The sequence below is a fragment of the Sander vitreus genome, chromosome 9 (genome assembly GCF_031162955.1).
Source record: "Sander vitreus isolate 19-12246 chromosome 9, sanVit1, whole genome shotgun sequence".
NCBI classification, from domain to species: Eukaryota; Metazoa; Chordata; class Actinopteri; order Perciformes; family Percidae; genus Sander; species Sander vitreus.
The window spans coordinates 6,478,464-6,500,759 of NC_135863.1; the positions used below are offsets into that span (position 1 = coordinate 6,478,464).

The window sequence follows — 22,296 nt, forward strand, 5'->3', positions numbered from 1 at the left end:
GCTGTTTTATCCCCACAGTACCTGCTTGGTTCACTTAGTCTGTTTCTGAGCAATGTTGCTTTAGTTTACAAGTTTTACAGGACTAAATAAAATTAGATTTGTGGATTTCTATGAACACATCTCTGACTAGTTCATGATACAACCTTGTTCAGAATAGAAACACAAAGGCCCAAGAGCCAAGTCCTCGGGGTGTTACTTGTAGGTGAAAAGCCAGGCAGGATCACTACCTTGTGGAGTTGCCATCTGCGATGTACAGAGACGGGATCAGGAACAGTTTCAGGCATTGTGGGACTTGGCAGTGGAAAGCCTTGAACGTGAAATGTCACCTCTCTGTGCATCAGAGGCAGGAGTGGGTGTGTTGAGCTTTAGTAACTACATGGATGTACAGTAGTTAGACAAGCTCGATGAAATGTTCGCTCAGTTGCGAATCTCAGAGGCTAAATCCAAATATACGGTCTTCTCTGCACTTCAGTCATAGACTTACAGTAAACTGTACACATCAAAGTATATTTACTAGACTACAGGAATGTGTAAAAAACATTAAAAAAAAGCTGCATTAAACCTATTGTGGCTCCAGAGGGAGCTGCGTGAAGTCTTATATATTGCCACAAGTGATGTCATTTGAGGCAGCGTCATTTAGCTTTCTAGAGTGACAGGCAGGGCTGTAGTCAAAACCCCCTCAGTCATATCCAAGATAGGGCAGAGTTGGACTTATCAAAGTCAGACTGATGCCATAAGGTAGCTGTTGCTGCCTTTCAAAGTTTGACATTTTATTTGCAGAGTTTTAAATTCCTGAATGCTGTGCCAAGATGCATCATCCATGCAAGCTTTGTCAAAGTCAGACCAAGATTTTGACCTTTAATTATTCCATCCCATTGGGCTAATTGTTTTAGTTTGTAATGAATACAGATTGTGTGTCAACTGGACTCACAGTGTTAGAGTTTGTGCCCTTTAAAGGTCCAGTGTGTAACGTTTTTAGTTGTAAATTCTCAAAATCTGTATTCCCCTTCACAAACTTGTCCTTTTCATGAATATTTATCACCACCATCAATTCCCAGTATTCCTGTTGGCTTGAAATTTTACATTTGCATTCTCGTGAACTGGGGTAGACGCTCTATATTCATGCGCCATCTTGAAATACGTTAGCCGGTAAGGGACATACAGGACATACTGCTCCGTCACATGATAAACTCACAGGTGCTGCTAATGCTGCTAATGGGTATCGTAGTTTCCCTACCGTAGCTACCGTAGCTGTAATACGTACTTTGAACTGCGTGGCGCGAGATGGGAGAAATAGCTCCCACTCAGAGCATTTTTTAACACTGGAAAACAATGTAAAGATGACTCATCGATCCAGCTTTCATCTAAATCAAACCCAATGACAAACCTTGCATAGCCTAAGATTAAAGCAACCAATTCAAACGTATGTATACAAGTTGCATTATATAGCTCTGTGGAGAAGGCGAGGCAACACAAAGTGTTAAGGAAATTCCAGAAGCAACATCAACAACAATGCTATAAATTACAGAACTTGCAAAAAAACCCTGAGGTTTATGGCATTCCAGCCTTTTTGAACTGTGAACTACCCTGTGACATAAATCATCATATCACAGCTACACAGTAAGAGCTTCAGTGCAGTGATGCACAGCAGGGTCAGGTGACTTTACTCGGGTATATATATGGTAAAAGTAGAGTTTGGGCTGGTATTGAATGACTTAAAATGTCATCCTTTTCATGCTAATATATGCAGTGTTTTCTCCAGAAGCACAGTGTATTCTTGTCAATCTAAAAAAAACAAATAACTTTTGGACCATAATGGGACACAACATGTTCCTCTGAAAGCCAGAAAAAGTACTTTATGTTTGGAGGGTTTGCAGGCTGCTTTGTGCCAGAGAATGAAGAATTAACATTCACAACTGAGCAATAAATAATGAGAAATTTGCTTTGCAGTGTACTATTAATTAATTCAGAAAGTATTGTCTTGCATTTTGACTAGATTCAACGTGTTACCGAATCCAGATGAAATGAACAAATTTTTTTCAGGGCCTTCAGAGCACATTTGAGAAATTTGGGTCAAACGTAACTTTGATGCTCAACTCTTTCAACTTCATCTGAACTTAATATCTTCCCCCGTAAGGGCTCACTGAAGTGGATGCAGAGGTAAGATAAACAACTTTGTCTACGACTTGGGTCAATGCCGTGCAAATTACCTGCCTGCTTTATTCAAGTTATAGCTTTGTTTTTGTTGAGAGATTTCTACTAAATTAAGATTGTATTTAATATTCAAACATTGGATGTATTCATCAGTGACATTAGAACAGTGTAAGATACCTTTTCAGTTGTTCAAGTAAGACCTGAAGTTTAAATCTGTGTGTCAAAGATCAAAATATCACTGTATCTGTGCTCTGTCTGCATTTTCACACTTTTCCCTTCCTCTTTCCTCTTCGGTCCTCTCTATCTCTTCCTTCCTCCCACCTTATCCCCTTTACCTTCCTTTCCCCTCTCTGTTTCCTGCATCCCATTGTTCTTTTCTACCCTGAGGCCTCTGATGTTTAAATTTAGCCAGGGATTCTTCTGGAGGGATCAGTACTTCTGTTGCTTTCCTCAGTGTTAGTAGGAAGTAGTTCAGTCTAATCTTGTTTTTCACGGTGGGAGTCTTCTGCTGAGAATATTTTTGAAGTACGAACACGACGAAACCAAACACTGCTTTAAAACCAAAGTACACTGTAACAGACCAAGTACAGGGAACTGTGTGACCCACTGGAGGTTTAAATCTAATCTTATGGAAGGCTTTTTTTCAAAATGAGTTTCCTCACTTTTGTGTATATTTTCATTTCTCTCGATGTCTACTGGGCAATAACAGACTGAAGTCCAACCCTTTAAAGGGTCACTCCCAAACATTATATTTCCCACTTACTTCTATATTGCAGTATCTCGCAACGCACACATTTTCAGTTGTATGTGTTGATGTTGTATGTGTTGTATGTGTTGAAGACTTGTGCAACCACGAAACTGCAATGGCTGTGATGAATGGAATTTGTTTGTGGTGCTGAAAGCAGTGAAAAAAATCAACAGCAATGTGTCTTTCCAGAGACAATGTCCAAAGTTTGATTACGTTTGCGAAGGTTTTCACACTGTGCTGATGTGGAAATGTTGGCCAGAAAAAAAAGCGGATGACAACAGATACTTTCAAAAACACCTTAGTGTTGCAGGACGTGTTTCTGCTTCTTTTATGGTCGACACAGTATTCCTGTCATTTCAAATAACAGTCTGCCTTTTGGAGCCTTTTTTTCATAATCTTCATATTCGTATGACATATATTTATGTAGTGCTGCCAATTACTGTTACTTGCTTCCACTCCAAAAAGTTGGGTTGTCAGGAGAAGGCTATAGTTTTGTGTCACCTGTATTTGTATCATCATAGCGGCTGATAGAAACACCTCTGGGCACAGATGCATTATAAAAGGCAAATTCATTAAAAGATTTTTATTTATTTTTTATTTTGCAAAATACACATATTTGCTTTTGTGCCAAGAGTTAGAATTGAAGATTGACACCTCTCTCATATCTATATAATAAATATAAAGATAAAGGCAGCAGTCATTTTGTTTAACTTGGCATAAAGACTCCAAACCTCACTATTTAACAGTTCTTATTTGTTTAATCGGTACACAGACAGAAAATACTTTAGAAGTTTTGGTAGGTAGATTTAATTTTACTAAGCCAGGCTATCTTCTCCCTCCCACTTCCAGTTTTTATGCTAACCTAAGTTAACCGCTTCCTGGCTCTAAATATATTTCTTTTGTATATCTAACACAGACACAAGCGATGTACTGGCCTTCTGATCTAACTCTCGTCAAGAAAGTGAATAGGCTATTTACCCAAAATGTTGAACTATTCCTTTAAAAAAAAATTAAAAAAGCCATGTCGGTAGAAAGTAGAGGTTAGATTCTCTGCCCGAGCCCGAGCCCGAACTTGACCCGACCCGATATTTTTCGCCGCTATCCTCGCCGGGCCCTTGATCAAGCATTTGTGTTTTTTTTAAATCTTACTTAATTAGCCTAATTCGGTGGGGAGAAAGCTATGTCTCTCCAGCTTCTCCCATAGGTCTGGGTGTAGGCTATGTCCTGCACTGACTTGAGTGTGAGGTAAACTGTGCTACATCATGTCTCCCCCATCTGCAGCACTGTTGTCGGCCAATGCATCAGCATGCAGACCGTGGCGAAGGACAGTATTAATTAGGTGATCGAGACAAGAAAGTCTCCTATATGGTTCCAGGGCTTTGATTATGTTGCTGCCTTGATCTGTTACCTACACTATTCGGCTGAGGGAGCTAGGGTCGAGGTTTTTTTTTACGTTTCTTCATTCGGATCAATTTGCGACCCATTCCATTCTGAATAAACAAAAAACGCAGTTTAGCCTGCTTCGTCCTTGTTGCATTATTCACTAAAGCCCCAGTGTGTAACGTGTTTAGTTGTTCATTATCAAAATCTGTATTGCCCTTCACAAACTTGTCCTTTTTCATGAATATGTACCACCACCACCATTTCAAGTATTCCTATTAGCTTGGAATTTTACATTTGCGCTTGCATGAACTGGGGTAGACGCTCGATAATGATGCGCCATCTTGAAATATGTTAGCTGGTAAGGGACATACTGCCCCGCCTTTCGCGTTTTCGACTCACAGCTGCTGCTAATAGGTATCGTAGCTTCCCGGCCCCGGCAAGTTTGAAGAAGGAAACAAGGAGGACCACACGTATTCAAAATCCAAATTTCAGGAACATGAGTCTTCTTCTTCACCCAGAAAAAGAAAACGGATATTGAAAAGAGCAAGAGACCGGTGTCGTCAGAAAAAAGAGTGAACATTGGAGCTGCTTTGGACGCACACACCAAATCCCAACTAGTTAATTATCCTCCGGACCGCTGCAGTCTCCTTTTCTTTCTCTCTCCTTTCCGTCAGGTGGCACGCCACTCTCCGACATGAACTCATCCATGAACTCCAACAACGACGGCTGATAGACAGCCTTTTGTACACCTTCGCTTTTTGAAGCGTGAAGGCTACCGTAGCTGCAATACTGCTTGGCGAGAGAGAGTTGATTGCGATATATGATCTCAACACTGGATGGGAGTAATTCTTACACAATGTAGCTTTAAGATAATTCTAAACAGATTTCTGTAGTTCAAACAACTCGAGAATTGTATTTAAGAACATCAGTTATAACGGCCCAGTGGTTCGAGGAAGCCCCCTATGAAGGCTCCCTCAATGTCACAGAATAACAGCCACAATAACAGTAGCAGCAAGGGGAAGGCAGCACAGACACAATAATACACACACACACACACACACACACACACACACACACACACACACATCAGTTAAGGCCTGCACCGTGTTGATTTGATGATTTGACCATAAGAAGGAGAGAGACAGAGAGAGGGCCTCAATTTAGTATCACCATAGCAACAGGGGAGTGTAGAGAAATTTGGTTCTCCCTTTTAATCTCTTTTTAAATCATCTTTGAAAAGATGGCTCAGTGACACTGTGTGTGTGTGTGTGTGTGTGTGTGTGTGTGTGTGTGTGTGTGTGTGTGTGTGTGTGTGTGTGTGTGTGTGTGTGTGTGAGAGAGAGCGAGAGACAGGGAGAGAGAAAGAGAGAAATACTATATTGAGTATGAGAATGAACCTCTACAGTAATTGTGGCTTACGTCCTTCTCCACACCTTCTCCCCCTCACTCACACACACACACACACACACACTCTCTCTCACACACACACCCTTCACTTCCTCCTCTTTTGTCAGCATACAGAATTTCTCTCAGCGCTGGCCTTGTCTTCCTCCCTGCACAATGCCACGTTTCAGAATAGTAATCAGCCTGCCTCATTTGGCCCCTGTCTCCTCGTGTACCAGAGAATACTTCTGATCTCAAGTCAAAGGCTGCTCCCTGTGGATGTCTGGGCTTCCCTTCACAAGGGTAAATTAGATGTCTAAGTGGATAGATGCTTTGTTGCTACTCAGCTGGTGAAAAGTCAAGATTACAAACAAACAAAAAAATCAGCGACACACACAACAAAGTTGAACTTGAATAATGGATTGGATTGAAATCCAATTTGCATCCTTTATTGCATTTCATATCCTCTTCTCTCCTACTCTCCTATCTTTTATCTTCTTCTCTGTTTCCCATTCTTCAGCAAACACATGTCAAGTAATCTTGTTGCAGTACAAATTTGAATGTTTGAATGTTGAATGAGCGATTGAAAAAGCAGACAGTTTTGCTGATATGAGCATCCTTGAATTCTCGAGGGGCAGCCTTTGTGCTAAACCAGGATGATTCTGTGCCTTCCTCTGGTTTACTAACATAAGACTAATAAGGTCAACACATGATTCAGAAAAATAATATTAAAAATAGAAGAGATGCATACTTTAGCAGGGTATTCTGCACATGTTTCTCTGTGTGTGTGTGTGTCTCAGTTGCAGGATCGTTGCATCATATTCGAGTTAGAGCTGAGCTCAGACTGACTCACACACACTGTGGCTCAGAAGGTTACTTTAAATTATAATGTGTTTTAAATTACTCATTAATTACCTGCTTAACACTTCAGTCAGAACAGGAATCTATAGAATGACTCCGGTCAGGCATGAGTCATCAAACAAGTACTCACATATTCTTCTTTCTCTGAATTTCTATCAGATTTAGCTTTTTTCAGCCTTTGGAGCTTCTAAAATGTGGGTTGGTCTGTGGCTTCCCTTCTCTTATTTATATCTTCCTATTTAGAACAAAGTCTCTTTTTATGCCGACTTGACATTATACAGAGGCCAGGGCTGTACAGCCGCTCTACAGTCCCTGGCCTTGTTAATATTTCACATGGTTAGAAGCCAGAGCAGACGCCGGGTGTTCTCCCAAAAGGAAAATCTTCTCCTCATTTAACCTCCGGCACCAAATCTCCATACTAACCAGCCCAGCCATGGGCTTGAGTAGAGACACACTGATTGTTGCAGCTGTGGCTCCCCTGTTGTTTTCTTCAGCACTGTGCTACACTTCATTGTCATGCAACATGACAAACACGCAAAATGATCTACCAGAGAAAGAAGAACGATAAAACTATGTACTTGTAATTGCTTCTTGCTGTCCGGAGTTACCTTCAAGGTTGAAAGCACCTAATTGGAAGTCACATTGGATAAAAGCGTCAGCTAAATGACATGTAATGTAACGTAATGTAAAACAAGACTGTGGAGGAAACATGACTGTCACTGCAAAAACAGATACTGTGGCCCTGACTAGAGGTCAGCCATGATGACGTTCCAAAAATCTGGTTTAATGAGGAATTCCACACTTGGAACAAAACAGGTGGATCAGTTTTTGATTCACTGTTCATCTGGCTGTGATGTGAATTTAAATGACATTAGGCTAATGTGGAAATTCTATTTTTTACACTCTGTTGTTACATTACACATATAGGCCCAAAATACACACGCATGCACACACCTGACATGACCCATAGACATGCAATAATGGAGAGGTGAGAGATCCAAAGGGATTGCCACATATTCAGCACTCCAAGCTGTTGGGGGTTCGGTGCCTTGCTAAGGGCACCTATATACCTATATGTGAACTATGCAATTATAAAATAACACAGTTATACAATTTCTCAAAATAAATAGATTACCCATATTTCACAAAATAAGTTAAGACTAGAATGCACTGGAAGCAAAAAAAATACATCAGCATCAACAAACAATAGTTTGAAAATGTGTAAGGCCATTAAAAAGTTGCTTTCATTCACTTTATTGAAACATTCTGCCTCAAACGGTCTGTTACTGTTAATCCATCCCTAGCTAGATTATCACAATGGATTATGTTAAAGATGTTTAAATTACTATTTTTTTGCTGCTAATATGTGTTGTTAAGATAATTGATACTTAGAAGGTTGTTAACTATTTTGAACATTTAACAGCTTGATATTGTTTATTGGGGACCCCACAATATTTATTTTGGTAGCCTATCATTTCAATTAATTAAGCTACAGGTCAATTTTCAGTTGCATCCTTATTTCTTTATATGCAGGTACTGATTATATTCCATACACAATGGTGTAATAGGTTTTATAGGCTGCAGTGCTCATAAAGTAGTACTTCATGCAGTACTGATGCTTGTGAATGTGCTGCACGGCTTCCGCCGACAGGTACAGTAAACGGGAAAGGGCGGTGCGCAACGTGGGCGGAGTCAAAAAAGCGCCCCAAATTGCACACTGTAGTGAGGGGTACTTGTCTAAAGCCGGACCGTTTTTAGCCAGTTTACCGTGAATGTTGTGATTAGTTTCCCGGCGTCGGGATGCAGAAACACCTGACGGAAAGCCAGAAGAAGTACTTCGTCAACATGGACGAGTACCTGTGCAGTCTGGGCCTCTACAGGAAGAGGGTGGCCCAGGACGCGTCCAGTCTGTTCCGAGCCGTGTCAGAAAAGGTGAGCCGGTACAGGTTACAGAGAGGTCAGCGGACAGAGCGGTAAAAGGCGAGGCTAGAGCCGGTGAGAGGAGAGGTTAAAGCCGGTGAGAGGAGAGGTTAGAGCCGGTAAGAGAAGAGGTCAACCATATTAGATATTATTAGGATCTAAGCAGATCACTCAATTGTTGCCAGTAGGGTATTGTGTTCCTCAGATGGACACGATAGCCTACTGGCAACAATTGAGCTTCAATCTCCTCATTATGTTTTTTGCAGAAAAGTTAAGGTGTCTATATATATATATATATATATATATATATATATATATATATATATATATATATATATATAGACACATATAGTCGCTATGGTTTGGGTCATTTTAAACTGGAATGGAGTTTAAAGTTGCACACCATGGGTCAAAATAAGTTTTTCTCTACTGTACTCCACTGTAGGCCTACTGTACTCTTTACTCAACTGTGTGTGTGTGTGTGTGTGTGTGTGTGTGTGTGTGTGAGAGTGAGAGAGAGAGAGAGAGAGAGAGAGAGAGAGAGAGGACCACCACCTGAGGACTGTTGTATTAAGTCAGATCACCAGTGAAACCAGCAGGCTAAATAAGACGTATTGTCAGTAAATCCTGCTTGATAAAACAGGTTTAAATAAGTCTGACCTCAGTTACCACCTCCTATCCCTTCAAACTACCCAGGGCCCATTTTAAACTGTTACGTAAACATGCTTCATTTTTAATGAGTTATAAATTAAACTGAGCAGTCAGAGAGCAGCTCTTCTCCCATTCCCAGTCCCTGTCTACACTGTCCAAAAATGGCAAAAGTATAATAAATAAAAATAAAACCTAAAAAAGTAAAATCAATGTAGTCAAATTTAAGCGATCGTATTTACTTAATGATGTGTGTGTGTTTGTGTGTGTAGTTGTATTACTCTCAGAGCTACCATCAGAAGATCCGGCAGGACTGCGCCGACTTCATGAAAGCCACCAGATGCAACTTTGAGCCAGTGAGTTACCAATCGATCGACCGGAGCAGATATCTGATGTTGACTTTCAGTCCTGAAAGTATGATTTCAACCCAGCGCCCTACATAACCACTGACCAGGCTCTAACCAGTCAGTTGACAGACACTAACTAGTCAGTGAGGCAGCATAGTGTAAAAAAAAAACCTGAATTTACAGTATAATAGGCAGGTTGTTTTCAGCTCGTCTGTTTTCTCTTTCAGTTTGTTGAAGGTTCATTTGAGAAATATCTGGAGCGTCTGGAGGACCCCAAGGTGAGCTGCTGTAAGCCTTTGACCCTTGGGTCCACATTGTAACAGTGTGTAGTAGTGTGTAACAGTGAGTGTGTGTTTTCAGGAGACAGTGGGTCAGGTGGAGATCAAGGCTCTTTCTCAGCTCTACAGGTGAGACGCTGACTGCAGACTACAGACTACATGAACAGCGTTCATTATTGTCACACAAAAAGTGTAATCTGTTTTCTACAGCTAATGAGAATCTGCTACCTGAGTGTTTGTCGTCGTCCTTTTTTTGCTTAAAAAAAAAATAAAATAAGGAACTGGATCCAAACTAGACCTGGATAAAAACAGAATCTACTGCACCTGCTGGGTTTATTAGAGCTGACAAACACAGGAAACCATCCTGCAGTAGTTTATTATAGATTTAAAGGTTCCAATCAGAATGTATCAGGCTATACAGGCAGGTGTTTGTTCCAGCAGGTGTTACATTTGGATTTGGTTTGTAAGAGTCTGAAACTGAATCCAGGTGGACGTTTTTAAATTGTACATGATTGAGATGGCACAAAAGTTAAAACAAATCTGATGTGTGTGTGTGTGTGTAGGCATTGTTTCCTGATCTATCGTTACCCGGGGGAACCAGCCATGGTGATCTCAGAGGGCGATTTTGTTGACAAGGTATGCTGACCTGCAGGTCGTTTGACTGAGGAAGGAATAGCTGTAAAAGTAGTATACTGTATATGAACAGTGACATACAGGTGACGAACAGGTGACATACAGGTGACGTACGTCAACCTTGATATCTGTCAACACAATTTAAGACATCACCTTGGACTTTGAGAAACTGGGATGGACATTTTTCACTATTTTCTGACATTCTATACACCAAACGATTGATCGAGAAAAAAACCCGGCAGATTAATCCATAATGAAAATAATCGTTAGTTGAAGCCCTCGTCAGTACTGACCGTCCGTCTTCTGTGAACGTCCGTCTAGGTGACACTGTGTGCCTCCAACAATCACTATGACATCATTTATCCAAGGAGTTACCTTGCCTCTGCCGCTCTCTGTCAGTGTGAGTAATGATCAGCGATTGGTGGATCAGGGTGGGAGAGGGGGTGTAATGTGTGTGTCTGTAATGTGTGTGTGTGTGTGTGTGTGTGTGTGTGTAGCTCTTCTCTATGAGCTGCTCTACACTAAGGTGTTTGGGTTTGAGGAGGCGGAGCTCTGTGACGCTATGGAGGCCTTCAGGACCGGAGGTCGTTGCTATAGAAACAGACCATCCGTGTGTAGGGATGTCGACTTTGGCTGCGACACACCTGACGACCGATGTCACAGGTACACGCACGCGCACACACACACACACACACACAGAGACACACACACCGTCACTGAGCCATCTTTTCAAAGATTTAATATATTTTAATATTCATCTGTGACTCTCATTCATCAACTTTGAAGCTGATGATATGAAAATGTAGACAGACTTGACTGACTAACATCATGAAACAAACTGCTGTTGATCACACTAACGTTATGTAACAGTAGAGGGCAAACAGCACCTGTAGATGAGAGTAAATCCCAATAGTTACGACTTCATATCTACCAACAATCTGCTGCGTAACATAATAATAAGATCCTGTTAGGTATTACTACTATAAAAAATACCGCTGATCTAAACTTGTTATACAGAGTTGCTCACAGTGTTTACTGAGTCAGATGGTGAACAGATCTTTCACATCAACAATTGAGTGTCAGCAGGTAACAAACTACTGCACATCAACTTCACCTGTACAGTAACATCATGTTGTACTCTTACTTCTATTGGGAAAAGTCACAGGTGTGTTTGTTTCATGCTGCAGGGAGGAGTCGAAGTCGGGTGGAGCTGCAGAGGAGAAACTCCAAGCTGTGACAGACGACTCAAAGGTGAGAGGGAGGCAGGTGTAAATGTTTTTCTACCTCCTGATGTGACTCATTATGATCATGTCACCTAGACATAAGGGCATATTGATATATCACTTGAATAGTCCAGAATCAACCAATTTGGGAACATGTGCATGCGCTGGGAACGGTTTGATTTTAGTCGTCTGCTGTAACAATAGAAAGATGAAGTTTAAATCTGGCATGTCAGTGATATATTATTCTATCTATTTTGCCAAATTTCCACTGCATGGTATGGCTATGCACAACTTGATTTGCTTTTGGTACCAGGTGATTTTCTCGACCGAGGTGATACCAAAAAAGTACCATCCACGACTATCCATAACTTGCTATGCCACAAGCTTTTGCCATTCAAAAAGGTTCCAAGTGAGTCAAGTCGAGCTGTGCCATGCCATGCAGTGGAAATGCGGCATTACATTATATTACACAACCATTAAACCTGCATTGATCCCGACCTGTTACTTTTATTGGTCAGCCTCCTGAAGAAGCCCCGCCCCCCTCCAGACTGTCTCTTCCTTATAAGGTCATGAAGTCTCTGGACGGAAAACGTTACAGAAACCTTGAGTTTGATGTCTGGCTGGACACTTGCAAAGGTAACACACAGAATCCTGAAGCAGAACTTCAATGAAGAGTTTAATGAAGTCAGTTTATTTTTATATAACTGACTGTAAATCAAGGTGTTTCAGATTAGTAACAGGTGTGTAATCTGGCTACAGTGACAATAATCTGATCAGTGAAGTCTGTGTGACTGACAGAGATGCAGAAGACCAACTACATGGTGTTTGAAGGGAGGCAGTACTTCCTGGGAGACAAGTGTCAGGTAACAGAACACTTCACAACACTGACAGCAATAATACTTCAACTACTAGTACTAATACTGCATCAGGATCAGTACTGCTTGTATCAAACTGTCAAACATCACTTTAGTTTAAAACATTTAAGAAAACACAGAAGGAAAAGATGTGATGGGGCTTCTTTCAGGAACATATCACAAGCTTATGTTATTGAAATCTTCTATAAAAGATTGTGAAATTAAATCAAAGTTATTTACATTTCCTCTCAGTAAAACGTCAATGCTGTATCACATCTTCCAACAGGACTTCTATAAGCTAACAGTCAGGTTTACTGAAGAGAACGTGTAGGAAAGTTTCAGCGCTCTACGTGCAGGTTCACACAATGCATTGTTGATATGTGGGGTGTGTGGGCTTGGGGTGTTGAAATGAATCATTGCATTGACGCAGTGACAGACAATAATCGACTATTGCCTACTGATGTTGTTTGTTGATTTTCCATTTGCTGCTTTTTCTGTTTCTGCCTTTTGTTTGTTGTCCGCTGCGTTTAGACTCCTCTACATTCAGGAAGTGTCTTTTTTTAAGAGCAGATGCAATAAAAAGGGGAGTTCATATATATCTGACTGCTTGAATTTGTTCAAGCAGTGAAAACCACGTGTAGCAATATATAATAAAATTGAGGATGTGACACAACGTGACGCACCGTGATGCATCGTGATGCATCGTGATATCGATTTTAATCGTTGACAGGATAATCGCAATCGCATCTTGAGACCAGTGAAGATTTACACCCCTCGTGTGGGCGTCTCTTGAATGTACAGTTACCCATAACGCCCTCTATGAGTTGGTTCACTTTGACGTTTACGTCTACCTGCAGAAGCATATATCCAGTTTTAGATGGTTTTAGTTTCAGCTGTACTTTGAGCTAAATGCTAACGTCTGCATGTTTGCTACAGCTGAACCATAAAACTGAAGCCTGCTCAAAGGAAAGAAAAAAGCTGCTGCAGCATACTTGAATGTATATTCTTCTTTAAGATTGACAGACAATATATAACATTGACAAAACAACAGTATGGTTGTAGGCAGTGGAGGCCTAGTGGTTAGAGAAGCAAGCTTGGGACCGGGAGGTCGCCGGTCAATCCCCAGACCGGCAGGAAAAATCTGGGTGGGGAAATTGAAAGAGGCGCTTGTCCCTCCCTCATTACCACCACTGAGGTGCCCTTGAGCAAGGCCCTTAACCCCAACAGCTCCAGTGGAGTGGAGTTTCTCAGTGGCCAGCAGATCAGACTATGGTTGTACTGGGCAGCTTCCAGGTATGAATGTGTAACTGTGTGAATGTGATCAGGTTGGTGTTGCAAATGAGAAGTTGTTCTCAATCGACTTACCTGGATAAATAAAGGTTAAAAAAAGTCAGATGGAAATGAAACTGATGGTTTGATTTGTCGCTTTTCAGCCTCAGGTACCTGTGCGTTTGTTTCAGGTGCGTCTAGAGCCGGAGGGGAAGTACTTCAATGCCTTCATCCAGGAAGTAGGAACACAGCCATCAGCCGTCACCGTCTTCATCGAGGAGCTGGCAGAGAAGTAACACATACAATCAAACCTGATACTAACTTTAACCCTCAAACAGCCCCCTGAAGAAATCTAACTAAATGGTCTTTAGGTTTAACTGATCCTCACAAAGAAGCCTAGCAGCTGTTTTAGAAGAAGTTTGCATAGTTTGGGTTTTTGTAAAAATGCATGAAGCGTCAGTGAACCAGATCAGATTTTTAGCAGGAGAGTTACAACCTACAGTTTATCTTTAATGTTTAACATTTCCCTCTCTGTCTCAGACACCTGGTTCCTCTGACTAATCTAATACTAGTGAAACCATTTCTTGCCTGGAACGTTGCTGATCCCACCAGAAAAGGAGACCTGGGTAAATGTACACTGAGATGCAGTTTCTGTTCAGCTCCTTCATTCTCTTCTGAAGATGTTTAGTATTTTCTTCTTCATATTCCGCATAACTTCTGGACTTGGTTTGTCTCGGCTCTTCTGGGTGTAATAATTGATGACCTAAATAAGTTTCACTGAGAACTGTAATGACCTCCTGACTATTGTAACGCCTTCCTGACCACTGTCTCCCTGTCCCTTTCTGTCTCTTATCAGACTTGGACTCTCGTGGTCAGCGACGTCACCGCCATCGGTACTCCAGGAAGTCTTGCGGGGTGAAAGGGGCAAAGCCGCTGATGCCACCACCATTCTACTACGGAGGCCCGGATCCCTTCGCCCTGTCCCCCCACTTCCAGACCGGCCCGCCCCATCCTCTGTCACCAGGAGCCATGACCTATGACCCCTACGCCCCCCTATACCGTCACTACCACCCAACCAGACCTCCTCGCAACGGAGCCTCCAGGTGGGACTTTATACCAGTCACAACATCAAAAACATCAGAGCTTATTGGAAAACATTTGGATCCATACAAACTCTTTTTGTCTTGGACAACTAGATAGATATTCAGTTTACTGTGATATAAATATGAAAAAAACAGATTTGATTGATACATAACCTGTGTGTGTGTGTGTGTGTGTGTGTGTGTGTGTGTGTGTGTGTGTGTGTACCTGTCTCATGGATTCTGGTCAGAAGGTCCACGCGTTTTCTGAGCCGCCACCTAATTGGTCCAGAGTTGACCTATTACCACCCTGGCAGACGATATTACCACGACTACGAGAACTATGCCTTCAGGTCTAAACAAAACAAAAACACACAGCTGCAAGTTTTTCAGTGATTTCTTTGTTCTGAAGTTTCACTGTTGGTCAGATTTCTATACCTGAACATGTTGTTTAGTTCACTCTGGTCAAGGGTAAAGTACTAATCAACTATTAAAATGATTGACATTAGTCACCAAAGGTGACAAAATTGTAAAGAGTCAATGTCTTTTTTAAAGCTTTAGTGCGTAACTTTTTGATATTAATGAACGTCCGTTACATTCAAGTCATTGCCAAATGAGTTGCTACAAAGCTAATTAAGACTATCAGCTGCACACAACTCTCTCTGTATTTCTCAGTATGGCTATGTTCAGAAGATTGTGTCGTCCGGTGACTTTCCCGCACAGAAACTCGAGTGAAGATAATGACCTCTTCTGAAGAGTCCATCATGTTTTTTTAATCCTCCGTGTCCTCCTTGGCTACTAGCAACTGCGTGGAGGAGGGGGGTGCATGGTCACGAAAGGCTTGTATCATGTGGACGCGCCGACGGTTTTGTTGTCATTACTTAGAGAATTCCTCAAGGGGGGCGGCAGAAACTACGCACTATAGCTTTAATATTACTAATAATGCTGGTATTATGTTTAAAAGGATTATTAGTTGTTGCTTGTATTAATAAGATAAAGTAGGTCTCCTTGCATGACACAGGGTAACCACAACAACCTGATTACAAAATAAATATAATAAAACGAAACTAGTAAAATGAACTTAAACTTTTATATGAATATCGTAATCTAATGACATCTAACAACATGTCATTATTTCACAGAGCTGCTCCAGTTGATCTCTAAAACCAATTTATAAAGAATGGGTACAGATACCAGTAGTGTTTGTGTACTGAAGTAATGAGCATCAGATCAGTTGGGGGTTTTTTGGTTTATTTGTTTTCATTTTTTTGTTCCGTCGTAGTCGGCGTCTGATGCTGAATAAAGAGTGTCAGTTTGGTTTCCCCGCGGAGACAGTGGAGGAGCCAACTTATCAGGATGCAACCATGGCATACTACCAGCTGGACGAGACCAGTGACGCCGTCTTCCCTCCAGTGCCGATGAGAAGACCAAAACTACAAGAACCAGATGATACAGTAAAGGATAAACTTGTCCAGGAATTATTATTATTATTATTATTATTATTATTATAACCTTTATTTATTCAGGGAGGCCCATTGAGAGCAAGCTCTCTTTTCCAATGACACCCTGATTACAGCACAAATAAAAACAATCTCAAGAAATTACAGTACAAATACATATTCTGATCGTAAAACAATACCCAAATTACAATATGTAAATACAACAAAAACAAAAACAGGTGAGAATCACTGGTGTAGTTAATAAAGAGAGCTATTAAAAACAAGAGCAGTCCTTACGTAACACATTTTCAAGCATCATCTTGAACGTCCTAATGGAAACAAGTTGTTCTAATTTGAGAGAATCCTGAAGCCAGTTCCATCCGTCAGGAGCATAAAAGTTAAAAGCACTTTTCCCTAATTTACAATTGATGTGTGGCGTGATAAGTCTAATGTGTGTCTTAATCTGATTCTAGTCAGTGTGAATAAAGACTTGACTCAGACAGAAACTCTGAGACTCAAACTGAGACTTTGAGTCGTGATGCGAGATGTCGATGACTCATACGTGACCTCGGACACTTTGATTTGACTTTGGAAACCTGGACATGATGTTTGAGGGTCAACACGACTTTGACTAACCCCCAGGTTCCACCGGTTGCGGAACGTCTGCGGATCCGCTCCGGAACGGCGGCAGAGTCATTAGGTTTCCATTTAAGTCAATGTTTGTATTTCCACTGACTGCGGAACGGCTGCGTTCCGACTCCGGCACTCCGACCCCGGAGAGCTCCGCAGCAATTCAGCACACGGCAGATAGTGCGGGACAGGAAGTCGAGCACAGAAACAAAATAAACACATGACTGGCACAATCATTTTCAAAATAAAACACACCGTGCTCTCGGCAGATCATATTTCCCTGCACTACGCCTTGAAAACGCAGCACAGAGTTGTTTCCTCTCTACTCCTCTGGATGGAAACAAACTATTGTTGGTTTTGTGGTTCTATTCTACCTGAATTCGCGAGATCTAGTACGATACGCAGCGGAGCCGGTCCGCAGCCGTTCTGCATTCGGTGGAAATCCAGGTTTAGACGTTGAGACTCTTTTATAGACTCTGACTTTAGACACTTAAACTTTGAGACTCACTGAAGGTTCAGACTCGACCCAGAGACTTGGACACCTCAGTGATTCGGACCTCGGACTGTTATAAACACTGACATAGTAACAGTGTCATGATAGTATACAAACACATACTATATATGTAATAAAATCTGGCTCCTCCCTCAGGACCCAGTTGTGGAACCGCCTCCCTCCATGGGAGCCCCGCCCCCTCAACCTGGACACACCCCCCTCTGTTCGTCAGAGGAGGACCAGGGTGAGGAGGAATTGCGGTTCTTTATTTCTGATTTTACAGTATAAGTGTGTTTAATGATATTGTAGTCTAAACAAAAATGCTGCTCCACTCTGTCTGTTCTATGACACAAATACTGTTTTCATTTACTCATTATCGGACACTTCTACTTTGCTGTTTTTTTAAGCACTGTTTCAGTAACCCAGCAATTCCTTTATGTTTCAAAATAAAAACCTTCCAGTGACTCCAGGGGCATAGTTCCTCACTCCTCTGGGAGGCTTTTATTGGGAAATATTATAGTTTCATTGATGGTAACTTGGTAAGGTTTTTACAGTAGTTCTGTAAACATCTGATATGATTTATGTGTCTCTTTTTTTTCAGCTGAGTACACAGACGAGTACATCTACTTTACTCAGGGTGAGTAACCTTATCTGACTGCAGAAAGTCTTTAGAAAGAGCCGACCGTCCAGAGGAAGTGACTGATGTCTGAATGTGAACCGTTTCAGATCAGAGCTACCAGCCCTCAGGTGTTTACACTGCTGCTGAGCCCTCCACAGATCAGGTAACATACCCGACCTCTGACCTGATGGATGTTAGTGTCACTGCAGATCTGCAGTGACACTTAAGGTGCTGACACACCAAGCCGATAATCGGCCCTTGCACAGTCTGGCGAGGTCAGTGACCTTTGGCCGATTTGACATGTATTATCGGCGGGGTGGGCACTGTCAGCAGTCGGACTCAAATGACCCATCTGATTGATAGAGTGCTAACCCGGAAACGGGGAGCGGAATGAGCGTGACTAGAGTCTCTCAAAATCTGACAAAAATCTTTTAAACTGACCTTTGTTGATCTGAAATGAAGACAGATTCAGCAACTGCATGGCCTATTTCTTAATTTTCTTAAAAGGTTTTCAGAAACACGTTTCGGTGAACTATTTTAGTACAATATGAGATTGTGTTCTGAACAAGCCGCCATGACAGTCTGTCTTTGAATTTCCGGAGAAACCAGACCCACGTGACGCGTTTGTCCAATCAGCTGCCGGTTTTCATTTTTGGGCGACAATACAGATTAGCATTAGCATTTTTTTGACCAACTCGGGGAGACTGATCAGTCCAACTGCCTTTTCTGCCGAGGGTCGGCCGTCTGGTCAGTGTATCTGCAGCTTAACACTAACCATTTTTCATTTTCAGTGTAGGGTTCAAAATGTAGGGTACATCGTATGTTCACTCAAATTTGCTGTGCACTGTGGGTATTTTATAGTGGACTAGATAGTGAATGAAATTAACCACAGAGAATTCGAACACCACTACAAAATGGCGAACACACTATATATATATAGCGCACTATTTCGGTGATAGGGAGCGGTTTCAGACACAGCTAGAGTTATTATGCCGGGGGTCCAATCAAGCAGTGGCCCAATCACACAGGGTCCAGTCGTGTGTGTGTGTGTGTGTGTGTGTGTGTGTGTGTGTGTGTGTGTGTGTGTGTGTGTGTGTTTCAGTTAGAGAAGCCATTAGCGGCCACCTGCTCTTCACCCTCCTCATCCTCCTCTTCCCCATCTTCTGAGTTGGGTGAGCCTCGCTGCACTGTGGAAGCTCCGCCCCCTTACTCCTACGCCGCTAACGGCAGTGATTTACCCCAAGGTCAGAGGTCAACCGGCAAACACAGTGTCTCACTTCCTGCTGCATCTTCCTGTCTCACTGCCTGTCTTTATTATTATTATTATTATTATTATTATTATTATTATTTATTTATTTATTTTATAACAGATGAGTAACAGTATAAACTAGGGCAAACTGTTTCAGTGAGATATTGCTCCATACAGTACTGTTTTTTTCTTCTTCATACCACTGATCTTTGGTTGGGCTTTTTTAGCTCTCTTTTAGCAGCACTTGACCAGTTTACTGAGCTGTTACATATCATAAAGTTTTGTATAAAATAGAAACACTCAAGTTAAGCACAAGCTCCTCATAATTGTAAACACTACTTGAGTAAATCAGTTACTTTCCATCACTGTGTATTCACCTTTAGGCCATATGACAGGCTTAGAAATAACTTTACATACAGTACAGGGATACAAGGTTGTAGGGTAGCACTGATCCTGAACACACACAACACGTACATAGAAAACACTCAGAAACCGACATCCCGGTTAAAACAAAACCCCCACAGTCTATTGGTTTTTTGCTATGCTTTGCTGTGTCTGTGTGCAGACTGCAGAGTCCTCCAGTATTACTTCAACTTAGGAGTCCAGGTGAGAGAATATGTTGCTGTTTGATTCATTCCTTGTGTAAACTGAGCTAACTTGACCCCCTGTTTATTTTCTATGGGACATAGTTTTCTGTGTAAAATCACAAACACTAACAGCATCTGAACCCATGCTACTGTAACTCTTCAGAAAAGCACCAGTTTTATTACTGAGGAGAGAAAGTGTCAGATTTTACTGCTGATTATTGTGCCAGTTATTATTTGATGAATCATTTAAAATAAAACATGTCAGATAATAGTGAAAAATGCCCTCCATCATTTACACATCTTAAAGTGAGTGACGTATGAGTGTGTCTCAGCAGTTTAGTGTGACTCAGCTGCAGGTGTAGTCATCTCTGAACTCCCCCTACCCCTCTTTCACAGTGGTACCATCAGCAGCAGCAGCAGGTGTACCATGCCACCTCACAGGAGGCACCCTACCTCTACCAGCACTACACCCTGTACCCGAGCCAGGAAGCGCCCCTGCATGGTAAGGCCTACACCCTCTCTGATTGGCTGCTGGGTGAAAGAGACGAGCTCTGAGCCGTCTCAGCCTGTGGTCTGTGCGTTCATGCTACTTATAAGTGAGAAAGGTGAGGATGTGTTTATCTTGATTGACAGATGCAGATTAACTCACTTCACCAAGAGTTTGAACTCTCAGCTTGGTGTTACTTAATTAAAAGGTGAGTTAGTGAGTAAGTGAGATAGTAGTCTGGATCAAGGGAAGTACATTTCCAGGAGTTAGCTTTATTTAATATTGTATGTGGCGTTTTCTTTTGTGGGGTGCAAATGTTCCACCAAAACAAGTTCCTTCCCGAGACCATTTTGCAGAGCCACCGTCGATGTGTCCGGAGCCTAAGACGATGGTAATTGGTTTAAAGAAATGCAAACAACCCAGAGTGTTTTTTTCCTCCTATCCCAGAATGTATGTGTGGTGTAGCCAGACCTTACTCCACAGCGCTCTGGAGATAGGTCTGGCAATGTGAGACTAGTGAGGTAGTTAGTTAGTAAGTGAGTTAGGGAATTAGTTAGTGAATTAGTTAGTTAATAAGTTAGTTAATGAGTTATTTAAAAAAACTACAACCACTCCTTCCTGTATACAATCTGATCCCAATCTGGTCTTCTGCCCCCAGCTGTCCCTCCTTCGTACCCTGAGACAACTCGAGGCCCCAATCAGCCACCCTCCTCTTACCCAGAATCCACCAAGGCAGAAGATGGATACACAGAAGGACACAGCAGCGGTCAGTACTGATGACCGCCTTACAGCTACACTATGACTGCGTATTCTTTGCGTATTTCTTTGTGTGCTTCTAAAGTAATTTTCCCTCAGTTTTCTGAAGCTTCACATACATGTATAATAACATATATAAAACATTACAAAACATATTCATAATAACTCTGTCAGACTGATGATGGACAGTTTGAAAAGGATCTAAATTTATGCAGCACAACCAGAGGTCTGGTAAGATCACTTATTTCTAAATTGTAGTCTTTAGCCCAAACTTCACAAAGCTCGCGCTGGAGACACTAAAGGCTTTATGCTACTTTTAAAACATGTGCAGTAGAACTCCTCAACACCTTGAAACACACTGAGGTGGAAAATCTCAGTTCCTCAGAGTAAATACATGATGGTCTATGATCTTAAATTGTGATCTTGAAAGATCTTAAATGATCTTAAAAATTCTGAATACTTTCAAAAGTAGCTGTGTCTCCTCTCAGATTCGGTGTTTTCATTTGTTTTGTCTCTTCCATCATCAGGCCCCGCCCCCTCCTTTGAAGCCTCCTCCTCCACCATCAGCCCTGCTCCTCCAGACTCCACCCCCCCCTCTGCTTTCCCGTACCCATATCAAACACCCCCCCCACCTCCCCCGCTGCTGCACCTGCCATATAAAGCTCCGGCCACGGCCACCTACCTGCCAACCGCCCCTCCTCCTCTGGCTTTCTCTGCTCATCCTGACCCCGCCTCCCTCACCCATCACTCCTCTTACCACTGCTACCTCCCCCGCGCCACCCACTGGGGGGCCCTACAGACCAGAGGCCACGTCACGCAGGTCTACTGTCCTGCCCCCAACCCCCCCAACTGGGGGGCGCTACAGACCAGAGGCTATGCCACACAAGTCTACTGCCCTGCCCCCAACACCTCCCACGTTGTCGGTTACATCAGCGCCCCGCCATCCCACCTCATGGCCACACACTACATACCTCCCAGCATCTAACACACGCAACATACCTCACTCATTAGCTAAAGGCTAACAACACCCTTTGTGTTCAATGAGCAGTGCTAACAAGTTCCCCAAACAAGTTCCTGCTAATGTGGAACCCTAACAAAATGGAAAAAAAATTCAAAATATAATTTAAAAAAATTAAATTTGAGAAATAAAAACAAAGACTAGGGAAAAAAAATGTCAAAGAATGACTTTTTTTTTTTCATATTGTAATAGATGTTTAGAAAAAAAGAGGACAGATTAAAAATCACATTTTGGCATG

At 42.0% G+C, this 22,296-nt stretch overlaps 1 protein-coding gene across 1 annotated transcript; it reads left to right on the forward strand.

The window, feature by feature from the left end:
• The first annotated feature begins 8,329 nt into the window (after positions 1-8,329).
• On the forward strand, positions 8,330-22,025 carry LOC144522873 (UDP-N-acetylglucosamine transferase subunit ALG13-like). Its single transcript, XM_078258120.1, has 23 exons — positions 8,330-8,461; positions 9,370-9,453; positions 9,672-9,722; positions 9,805-9,851; positions 10,286-10,358; positions 10,677-10,755; positions 10,853-11,018; positions 11,543-11,606; positions 12,097-12,214; positions 12,377-12,441; positions 13,893-13,993; positions 14,242-14,327; positions 14,558-14,804; positions 15,032-15,132; positions 16,056-16,234; positions 17,499-17,586; positions 17,944-17,979; positions 18,069-18,124; positions 19,064-19,205; positions 19,776-19,816; positions 20,194-20,299; positions 20,943-21,050; positions 21,568-22,025. Exons 1-23 carry the CDS (start codon positions 8,330-8,332, stop codon positions 22,023-22,025), a joined length of 2,628 nt encoding a protein of 875 aa, XP_078114246.1.
• Positions 22,026-22,296: the final 271 nt, after the last annotated feature.

Coding starts and splice junctions, on each gene's coding strand:
- LOC144522873 (XM_078258120.1), top strand. CDS start 8,330: ATGCAGAAACACCTGACGGAAAGCCAGAAGAAGTACTTCGTCAACATG. Junction 9,852..10,285: donor GCTCTTTCTCAGCTCTACAG/GTGAGACGCTGA, acceptor GTGTGTGTGTAG/GCATTGTTTCCTGATCTATC. Junction 14,805..15,031: donor CCTCGCAACGGAGCCTCCAG/GTGGGACTTTAT, acceptor GATTCTGGTCAG/AAGGTCCACGCGTTTTCTGA.